The 11,358-nt window shown below is 50.6% G+C and overlaps 1 protein-coding gene across 1 annotated transcript in view; it reads right to left on the minus strand.

The window, feature by feature from the left end:
- The window catches only part of LOC149856500 (fer-1-like protein 4), a 120,551-nt gene extending 113,635 nt beyond the window's left edge, over positions 1-6,916 (minus strand). Inside the window, exons 1-2 of the mRNA XM_090065282.1 lie at positions 6,810-6,916; positions 6,333-6,394 (exon numbers count right to left, since the gene is read on the minus strand). Coding sequence (XP_089921408.1) covers positions 6,333-6,394; positions 6,810-6,888 — 141 coding nt within the window. The 5' untranslated portion in view covers positions 6,889-6,916. The remainder of the gene's footprint in view (positions 1-6,332; positions 6,395-6,809) is intronic.
- Positions 6,917-11,358: the final 4,442 nt, after the last annotated feature.

Consider the following 11,358-nt stretch of genomic DNA (forward strand, 5'->3'; position numbering starts at 1 on the left):
AGATAAGAGAGAAGAAATTAGCAGTTAGTCTGAAGTCAGTCAGAAGGCAGAGTAGTTATGTACCTTTATAGACTAACTAAATAAGATATATATAGAGAGAGCACAAGCTTTCATGAACCCAAGTTCACTTCATCAGGCACTCTGAAAGGATGTGTAGAAAGCATGACCGCCACACAATATCAGAAACCTACCAACTGCCACTGCCACCTTCATGCCACCAGTTTTGGTCCTAAGCATATTATTAGATCGATGGTCTACAGCCAACTTCTGTTACAACTGGATCTGCTCTGACCCCACCAACTGGGATGAACGCCTTAAGGATCTAAAGCAGAGATTTCTACAATTAGGCCGTGGGTACCTGAGATGCTGACTGCGCAGTCATTACTGAGCAGTCATTTAGCACCTGTTTATACAAGTACTAAATGACTGCACAGTAATCGGAGTTACTGTGCAATAGTATCACCGAATGGCTTTTTCATGATGCTGACTGTGCAGTAGTCCCAGGCTACTGCGCTGTCAGGATCTCATGTAGATGCGGCCTTACAATACAATTGCAAAACTGTAGCCACTCAGATCAGCAAAGCCAGACTCAACCCTTGTTATGACCTCCTACAATACCAACTCCAGGAAAAGGACAACAGAATCCATCTTGTCACTCACAGCCCCCAGCTTGAACACCTAAGACATGTAATTAATGCCGTTCAACTCCTCTTGGAAAAGGATAACTGCCTTTGGGGACAAACCTCTCCTGGCTTATAGACATCCACCCAACCTCAAATGGTACCTCTCAAACAAACAAATTAACTCCCATCCTCATTGGGGCACCAGGCCTTCCAATGAACCCAAATTCCTGCTGTGTCCCCCATCCATGCAGACTATCACTGGACCTAGTAACAAGGAGTACAATGTTCACCTGCAATTCTACCAACATTATCTATGCCATCATCACCTGCATAAAATGCCCCTCTGATGCATCAGACAGACAAGGCAATTTCTATGAGCCTCTGTTCGAACACTGATTGGACATCAGCTGCAGAAGGACACAAAAGCCTGTGGCAGAACACTTCAGCCTCTCTGGACACCCCATTGATGACCTCAGAATTGCTGAGGCAAAAAAAATTAAAAACTAGAGGTGTACTGATACATCGGTCCATATCATATTGGCACTGATAAAAGGCAAATTGACATTATCAGCAATCAGCTTTATTTGGCTGATGTGGCTAATAATGTCGCCAATAAATGTCACATGCATGCGCACAGCCACAGCATGCATATGGCAGCCTGGCAGCTTGGAGAGCAGTATCCAGCTGGTAAGTCTCTTGGGGGGAAGAGGCAAAGGGGAGGGAAGAGGTGGGGGTGGGGGGGTGCAGACTGAGGCCCCTGCAGCGAAGGAGGGAGTAGGGCTGAGCCTGGGATTAGTGCTGCCCAGCCAGAGTGGGGCACAGGACAGAACTGCAAGCAGCTCATCTGTGGGGTGCACGGAGGAGGGTGGCTCCTGCCACTGCACACACCTCTGGAAAGGCATGGCGGGCACGTGCCCCCCAGATCTGTGTGAGGGGCAAGGACAGGCTGCTGCTGCATATCAGCAAGCATATCAGTATCAGCTGATATGGCTTGTTAATAATTGCCCATCAGTATCGGCTCAAAAAATTTTTATCTGTGCACCCCTATTAAAAACTGGTTTCAGTGGGAAGCTGAGAAAGAAGAAATCATTCAATAATTGGACTGTTTTAAGTATGGTTTAACCACAGACTGTGGATTTTTATCTCATTACTTGTATTAGCTTTTCTGACCTGCTTTGTTCCTGTGGGTTTACTGCTCATTTGCTTTTCTCTCCTAGTACCCCCCTGCCTTCTCCCTTCCTGGTCTTTCACATTCTAATTTCTCTCTCCTTCTTATTCTCTGCTTTCTGCATGTCCTTCCAGAGCATCTGACAAAGGGAACTTGGGTTCACAAATGCTTGTGCTCTATACATACGTATCTCATTTACTTAGTCTATAAAAGTTCATATCTACCCACATCTTCTGACTGATAAGAAGACCTGGACAACAAGTGTGTAGCTGGATGAGTTACTTTTCAGAGCCCTACATGCACTATGAGTGCTATCTACTAAATCGGGGTGGCCAACCTGCAGTATAAGTGCCAAACGTGGCATAGGTAGCCTCTGTGTGGGGCATGTCAAGGATACAGCAGGGAGCATAGGAGCAAATAGGGCAGGGAACAGAAAGCAGAAAATCAGACTGGGCAAGGGAAAGGAACTGGAGCAACACTTATGGAAGCCTCAGGACTTAAGTTGTGGCATACTCGCCAAAAAGGTCGGCTCCCACCGTGCAAAATGATTTACAGCTCATGAAATCCAAGCAGTATCTTAAGGAAAACACCTTTCTAAACTGCACAGCATTACAGTTTGAATGACACTATGTGATTTAAAATATAGGCTATATTTGTGAAGAATGTATTTGCTTTTATGCATACCAGACCAATGCATATATATACCTATAGAGCCAGATTAACAAAATTACTAGGTAGGCATCTGTGCACCTAATATGTATGTACAAATATCAAAGTCATGAGTAACATGCTTTAGCAGGTCTTTGTGCACACATTTGACCCAACCTGCATTAGCAGTGTACCTAGTGTGTACCAAACTTAGCAAACATCTGAACCAGGATTTTTAATTTTGTATCTTGTGATATTAGAAATGAGAATACACTTGTTAGCACTGCAGACTTAAGGACAGATTTTTTAAAGCATTTAAGTGCCTGAAGATAGGCATCTAGTGAGCACTGAAGGTACTTCTGCAGTCACTGATTCTAGACCCCTTCTGCATCATGCCATATAACTCCATTCATAAATTGATAAAGTTCCATCTTAAAACCAGTATGTTTCTTTGCCCCTCGCCCCTCTATTGAAAGGTTGTTCCAGAACATCACATCTCAAACAGTTAGAAATTTTCTCTTATTGCCAGCCTCAGTTTAATCACGGCGAGTTTATAGCCAGTTGTTTTTGTGCCAATGTGGTCCTTTAGTTTTAATAGCTCTTTTTTCTCCCTGATGTATTTATAAAGAGGAATCATATCTCTTCTTAGCCTTCATTTTGCCAAGCTCTTCAGTCTCCTCTTGTAAAACAGAGTCCCTATTCCCTTGATTATCAGCCTAGTGGGAATTTCAGAAACACACAGGCAGGTTAACCATACAACTCAAGATATAAGAGGAAGAAATCTGGCAACTGCAGATAAACTAAGTACAAGGTGGAAAATCTGTTCATTACAGAGACCTGAAAGACTGGGGATCATCCTTATTTCCCCTCCCCTCACCACTCACACACACATTCATGGGAATATTAAATGATTTAGGCCAGCCTGCAGCAGGACCCTCAGCCCCACCCAGCCCAGGCATGGGGGGCAAAGCTGTGGCACATGCAGTGACACATCAGCCAGACTCCACTTCCCAGAAGCAGCAGATCCTTCCAGCTGCCGCTGCCAGTGTCACTGCCCCCACCGGACCCCACCCTGCTGCTGACCACCAAGGGTGCCAGACAGAGTGGCCAGATGGGGTCTCCATGGAAACTGGCCCAGGACCCATGTGGGCAGGGTGTGCTGGGCCAGAAAGATGGGATGGGGCTGAAGGTGGGCAGGGAGGAGCAGCACAGGCAGGCAAGGCAGGGGCCAGGGCTGGAATTGTAGAGTGGTGACAGTGAAGGGCTGGGGCCAGGGCCAGTGCAAAGCCATGATCCACTCCCCACAGAACGGGTCATAACCATCCCAACTCAGGAGTCGGGCGGAGCGCATGATCCAGCCCCCCGCTGCCTGTGCTCCAGCACAGGCATGCATGGGCAACTCCAGTACAGCACAGCTCTGCAGCAGTTGACTCAACCCAGAACAGCTCACTAAGGCTCCCTAAGTGGCCCTCTGACCCAAATAGTTGCCCATTCCTGATTTAGGCACTTTTATTAAAAAAAAAAAATCACACTAGGCACCTACCTGAACCTTAGGCACGTAAATATCTGTGAACACCTAGACCTTAGACACTGGAGATGAAAACCAACTTCTTTAAATCACTGGAAGCTACACACTTGATGCCTGACTGCAAGAGGAACCTTTTTGCTCAGAACACCCTAGTATGAAAAATTTATGACCTTGAGGGAACCTCAAGGAGAAGGGGGAAATTTCCCTTTGTACCTACAATTGCCTACATAATGAATTTTAATGCAACAGCAGTAAGTCTATGACAGTAGGAGGTGAGGCACTGCTCCCTTCCTTCATTTTGCAGTTAGAATGGGTGAGAAACACCTGGTCTGCATGTAGTAAGAAAAGACAGACAACACCCCTGGGAAAGATAGATATTAACTATGCTTTGAGATAAACACCAGCTTATGTTTTCCCAGAGCATTTGAGGAACTGGAGAAACAAAATTAAATATTTAACAGCTTGGTTTTCAGTGTGTTCTTTGTCCTGAACTCCTAATTTTGACAGTCTCCTTCAGTAAATGTATTGTGTCTAATCCTAGGTGATGCCTGTCAAGAAAATATTAGCTCCATCTCCCACCTGAAAGGAAATGTAAGAAAGAGGTTTGCTGGTCACAGACAAGGCCCAGCAAACCAGATCCTGCTACGGATAATTCAGAGCACAATGAACAAAACTGCCATCAGTGTGGACAATGAATGGTAGGAACATGAGTCAGATGCAGCTAATTTATAGTTTATGCATCAGGGATTTGTGGAAGCCTAGGTCACCCTAGCAGCTATTTTCACACATTTCTACCAGTGTCCTGAACAGCTGGACTCAGGTCTCCTCTTTTTCCAAAACTAATGCAAAGGCATGAACAGCCCTATTTCCCTCATGTTCTTTCTCCTTCCTGTCCTTGACTTTCGCCCAGTGTGGCTATTTTCCTTTAATCGGCTACCCTGCTCCATTGCAGGAGTGGAAGAGGAATTAAAATCACTTTGGGACCTTTTCACCAAGCCCCTTACTGCTGTTTTTATGAAGGAAAATGATCAGACATGAAATAATTTGGGAGATAATTGCTCTACACTCTGGAGCTGACCTGCTCCCAACTGGACGAATGCCCAATTACATGGTAGCTGAGAAGTTTAAGATTCCCTACAGGTGACACCTCTCCTGCCATTTGCCTGATTTCAGAACTTGGTGCAACAGAAAAGGATCTCAACTCCACACAGGATTTGAGCATACCTGGTCACTAGTAACAGCCTTAATGACCACCCCTGGCTTGGCTACCCCAGAGACGTGAATAGAAACCTCAGCCCAGTCACCACTCACTACAAGTGCTGGCTGCTTCCTGCCCCCCTGCCTTGCACAGGTTGCTGGCCTGTGCAGTGCACTCTGCTCCACTTCTCCCTTTAGAACAAGCTCTATGAACCCAGGAGGTCCAATCGCAGCCCCATTGCCCCAAGGAGCTGTCAGGCATTCAGTTGCCTCCCCAACTAGGGTTACCATACAACCAGGCTTTCCCATACATGTCCTCTTTTTGGATCCTCCCACCTCCATTTATCTTGGTGTTTCTGTTGTTTATTTTTTTAAAATATGATCAAATGTCCCAGATTGTGGTCAGCTCAGCTTCAAAGTTTTTCCTGGCTTACCCTAGCAAGGAACTTCTTGGGGCTGGGTGTAGTAGGGGGAGGGCAATTGGAGGCAGCGTGCACACCTACATGGTTGGCATGCAACCAGGCAGGGGGAGGTGGGAGCAGCCCCAGCAGCTGGATACAGGTATGTCTGTGGGGGTTGGAGGACCAGGGCTTGGGGCTGGAGAGAGCGCGAGTGAGAGAGAGAGCACCAGGGCTGCAGCAGGGCAGGGGAGATAGGAATGGAAGAAACCTGCCCCTCCAGTGGGGGAAGCAGGCAGGGGCAGCAGGGAGCTGTGTGGCTGGGCTGGCAGGGGCTGGGCAAGCAAGAGATGTTGCAGGGCTGAAGGGAGCAGAGAACTGCAGGTTGGGAGTGAGGGGCAGCGGCTGGAGGGACTGTGGCTTGGGAGTAAGGTGCACTGGGGAGGTGGGGGACTATGGGTCAGGAGTGCAGGGCACTGGCAGCACCAGGGGGTAAGGGGTGCCGGTATGGCCCAGGAGGGCAGGGTACTGCAGGTTGGGAGTGAGAGGCACTGGCAGGGCCAGCAGTCTGTGGGTTGGGAGTGGGGGGCAATGGAATGGGCAGGGGCACTAGCCCCACACAGCCATATAATCTCTCTCCCTCCACCTCCCATCTGCCAGGTGTCCTCTTTTTTAGAACTGGAAATATTGTAACCCTAAACCCAACTGGGGGAAGCTCGGGCTCCCTTAGCAGGGTGAGGCCTGGCAGACCCAGCAGGCTGCTCCATTACCTCGCCGAAGACGGCGTCCTGGCCCTGGGCGCAGCGAACCTTCCTGGTCTTCTGAGTGGAACCTGGGCGCAAGAGGAGCAGATGTGAAGGGCCAGGCGCAGCCTCCTCCCTGGCTCAGCCAAGCCACCCAAGCACGCGGCACCCGGCGGGACTGCGGGACTCCTTCAGCGAGGCAGACATGTCCTCAGGCTGCAGGACATGCTCGCAGCAGGCTGCTTCCCCCTCGGCCGGCCCGGCCCCACCGGGGGCACCGCGCCTACCGGAGCCCTAGGCCTGGCCCCTCCGCGCCGCACCCCGGCACGGGCAGCCCGCAGGGATGTGCCCTCGACCGCGGGGCTGGCTGGGGCTCCGCCGCGCAGCTGCAAGGCCCTGGGCCGGCCGGCGCGGGGGAGTGCAGGGTGCCCCGGCACGGAGCGCGAGCGGCGCACGGGGCAGCGGCGCCCCGAGCCCGCGGTCCCCGGCCCGGCGACCCCGCACCTCGGAAGCTGAGCTGGACCTGTCTGTCGCCGCTCCCCGGCAGGTGGCTGACCCGCTTCACGCTGACGCTCAGCACCATGGCGCTGCCGTCAGCCCGCCACCCTGCCCCGGCTGCCCGCCTGCCCTCTCCGCCTGCGGCCCCGCCCGAGGGCCGGCCCTGCCGGTTCCCCGCCGCGGGCTCGCCCCGCAGGGGCGCCCCGCCCCAGCCACACGGGCTGCCCGCACCTCCTCGCCCCGGGCCCAGGCGCTGCCCGGGCTCCAGCAACCCCGGGGACGAGCGGAAACTTGGCAGCGCTCGGGGGTGCCGGCTGTCGGGCTCTGCCTGTCACTCTTCCCCTGCTGCCTGGGGCGCCAGCTGTATTTGGCGAGGTTTGCGGAGTCTTCTCCAGCCTCCTACTGAGGTTCTGGCTACTCCGCCTCACACCTTTTCATTTATGCATTCCTCAGGACCCAGGACCTGGTCAGCCTCCTCCTGGCCCCAGCCAAGCCAGGCATCCCTCCGGGCAGTCTCACCACGCAGCACCCAGTGGATCCCCAGACCTGTTCAAAGGCCAGTGGGCACTGTCTGGTGCCCTGCTCAGTGTCTCCTCCTTGGTACCCTTGTTTTGAACCTGTGACCTTCACTCCAGTTATAGAATCATAGAAAACCAGGGTTGGAAGGGACCTCAGGAGTTCATCTAATCCAGTGGTTCTCAGCATTTTTCGTACTGGGACCCATTTGCCAAGATCAATGGCTTGTCCCAACCCACACCCCCCTAGCCCTGCTGGAGACTGACCTACAGTCCTCTGTCCCCCCAGGCCCTGCTGGTGCCCCTCACCCCCAAGCCATGGCCCCCTGGACTTGCTGGTGCCCCTCACACCCAGGCAACAGCCCCCTGGGCCATAGTGGTGCCCCTCACTCCTAACCTGCAGTCCCCTGCCACCCCTGCCCTGCCAGAGGGGATGCCCAGCTGCCTCTGTCCTGCTTGGGCCAGAGCATGAGCAACAAGTGTGGGCCCCTGTGTGTATGGGCACTGCCCACCAACCCAGGCATGCAGTTCCCTGCTGAAAAGGTCTACCCCCTCCTCCCTTCCCTGCTGAAGGGCCAGGCACCTTCTCCCCACTGCTCCCCTGCCCTGCTGCAGCCCCACAGACAGCCATCGTCCCCAGCACCGGTGTGCACACACACACAGCCCTCAGGACAGTCCCCAGGACTTCCATCTTCCACTCCCAATACACTTACCTGTCTGTGTCCAGTGACTGGGACTGCTCCCACGACCTGGCTTCACTGTATGCTGGCCCCGTGCGCCTGCGTGTGCAGATGCACATGCCCCCACTGCCTCCAATTGTCCCAGGCAGCCACTTGCAAGCTGGAATGCTGCCAGCCTGCAAGGGGAAATCCATGTTTCCATGGGTTTTTCTGTGACTTTGTCACAACCCTTTCAAATATTCTTGCAACCCACTTTTGGACTGTGACCCACCAGTTGAGAAACACTGATCTAGTCCAACCTCCTACTCAGAGCAGGACCATCCCCAGCTAGATCATTCCAGCCAGGGCTTTGTCAAGCTAGGCCTTAAAAACCTCCAAGATGGAGAGTCCACCACCTCTCTGGGTAACCTGTTCCAGTGCTTTGCCACCCTCCTAGTGAGAAAGTTTTCTAATATCCAACCTAAACCTCCCTTGCTGCAACTTGAGACCATTGCTCCTTGTTCTGTCATCTGGTACCACTGAGAACAGTCTAGAACATCCTCTTTGTAATCACCCTTCAGGTAGTTGAAGGCTGCTATCACATCTCCCCTCAGTCTTCTCTTCTGCAGAATAAATAAGAGCCCAGTTCCCTCAGTCTCTCCTCAAAAGTCATGTGCCCCAGCCCCCTCACCATTTTCGTTGCCTTCTGCTGAACTCTCTCCAACTTGTCCCCATCCTTTCTGTAACGGGGGGCCCAAAACCAAACACAATACTCCAGATTGACCTCACCAGTGCTAAATAGAGGGGAATAATCACTGCCCTTGATCTGCTGGCAGTGCTCCTACCAATGTAGCCCAGTATGCTGTTAGCCTTCCTAGCAACAAGAGCATACTGCTGACATATCCATCTTACTGTCTATTGTAACCCCCAGGTCCTTTTCTGCAGAGCTGCTGCCCAGCCAGTCATTCCCCAAGCTGTACTGGTGCATGGGATTCTTCCATCCTAAGTGCAGGACTTCGCACTTGTCCTTGCTGAACCTCATGAGATTCCTTTTTGGCCCAATCCTCCAATTTCTCTGGGTCTCTCTGAATCCTAGCCCTGTCATCCAGCGTATTTACTATACCCCGCAGCTTGGTGTCATCTGCAAACTTGCTGAGGGTGCACGCCATCTCATCTTCCAGAGCGTTAATGAAGATATTGAATAAATAGTCCATTTCTCTTTTTCTTTGTCCCACAAGTTCAATCAGCCCATATCCAATAGCCTGCTCTATTAACAGTGGGAGATAACTGCTGTTCTGTGGGCAGAAGGCCAATGTTACCATATGTGGCAAATAAGCCTGGGGTTGGGCAGAGAAGGGAAGACCTTAAAGAAAGCTTTAAAAAGAAAGCCAAAAATAGCCTCCCTGCCACCCAGCCCAGGGCAGTTCACAAGAAGATAATATGTCCTGCTTGTGTTTATTTCTGGGCTACTTTAGGGGGCTGTGGAGAAGAGGACTGTTCTGCCTTCCTTTCCTAAAGGTTGCTTCCTTCACAGACAGTTCCTCCAGACAGTTGACTTGAGGTTTGTTTTGTTTACCTGGCATAAAAAGGGCCTATGTGCTGAGGAGGTGATTACAGGGCAAAGGAAGTAGTCATGGGCTGAAAGCAGGGTAGATTTTCACCTTACAGACTAACCAAAGTAGATATAAATATACCTATATAGCACAAGCTTTCATGGGCTGAACTGCCATTTTCTAATGCTTGGGACTTCAAGGAGCAAGGTGGACTGGAGTTTCACCTGGCAAGCTGAAGAGCTAGCTCCATGACATTCTCTATGAGCATTGCTTTCTAGTTGCTAGAAGAGCTAAGACGCAGCAATGTGGTAGGGAGTAATTCACATGTAACCTGAAAACAATGCTGTATCTTCCTGGGTTAGCAGCCTGCTGGACTGCACTGTTGGTTATGCAAAGAAACTGTGGAAGCCTCCCTGTGTTACAGAGAGGCCACCAAATGTGTAACAACAGAATACGGGGTTCAACAAATGAAAAAACAGGGATGGGAGCAATGCTCAGAGGTTAACAATGAGATTTCTGAGGGCACACTGACCAGCACCCACTGGTCCTCAAACATGTCGAAGAAGCCTGTGGAGGCTGCCCAGTGAAACTGCCTGGAGACATAAGTGGAGAATGGATGGCAAAATGGCCTCACATTCAGCAGGCTCCCCACAGCCAGAGACTCCTTCCTGGTCAGGTAGATGGCAAGTTTGGCCAGAACCAGGAGGAAGTTGACTAGGAGGTTCCAGGCCCTGGTGCAATTGCAGATAAAATGCATAAAAGGAAAGATACAGGGGGAAGTGCAGCCAGAACCTCAGGAGGAGTTTCCTGACACTGTTACTAAGGAACCAGGGATTCTTGGGTTTCACTGAAAGCCTTTAATTAATAATTCCATAACTTAATGGGTGAGACTGGATTTCATGCCTTGCTTAGCAATAGCTAACCTAGAGGTCCCTGATTTTCTCTAGCTTGTATTTTGTATGTGTACAGGTAGCCCTTTATCACATGCACAGTGGCTCCCAGTGACAATTTGGACACTGGAAGCTTCACAGCAGTGGACAGTGAATTCAGACACACCCTCTGAATCTGTATGGAGCTTGTTGGTGATAAGTGTTTATATTTCTGCTTACAGGGGTATAGGTTGTAGCCACTTTGGTCTAAGGACATAGGCAGACAAGGTTCTTTGGGTGAATCTGATATATTTTATTAGACCAGCTTAAATAGAAACATTTTTTGGGCAAGCTTTCAGGTTTAAAAACCCTTCATCAGGCTGAGGAACTCTTTGCAGTTGGTGTGTGCTCTTCCTGGATGGAATGAATAGTAAAGAAGCCAAAGGGCTGGGCTGGTATGCATGTGAGACAGGCAGTCAGTGAACATGTAAAGAAGTCAGTAGGTGAGGGACAGGCTGGGCAGGAGGGGGAGAGACGGGGGTGGGGGGTGTGAAAGTAGCAGCTGAATAGTGGAGAGGTACCTGGGGAGTCAGATGTCAGGCAGGTTATAACGTGTCATAAATCCCATGTCCATATTTAGTCCATGATTTTTTGTGTCCAGGAGGTTGATGAAGTGGAGTTCATAGGCTCGTCTCTGAGAAGTGTTTTGTAAGTTTCCTTTGAGGATTAGAACTGAGAGATTGGAGAGAGAGTGGTCTTGTGAGAAATGTGCCCCCTCAGGTAGTTGGGTATTCCTGTCTTTGATAGATTTCCAGTGAGCATTCATTTTGGGAATGCAGTTGTTGTCTGGTCTCTCCTACGTATTTTCCATCAGGGCATTTGGTGCATTAGATGAGATGTATTACATTTCTGGAGGTGCAGCTGTAAGATCTGGGAATGCTGATGGCTCTGTTGTGGGG

This window comes from Crocodylus siamensis, chromosome 10 (assembly GCF_052110815.1).
Source record: "Crocodylus siamensis isolate JL-2025a chromosome 10, ASM5211081v1, whole genome shotgun sequence".
NCBI classification, from domain to species: domain Eukaryota; kingdom Metazoa; phylum Chordata; order Crocodylia; family Crocodylidae; genus Crocodylus; species Crocodylus siamensis.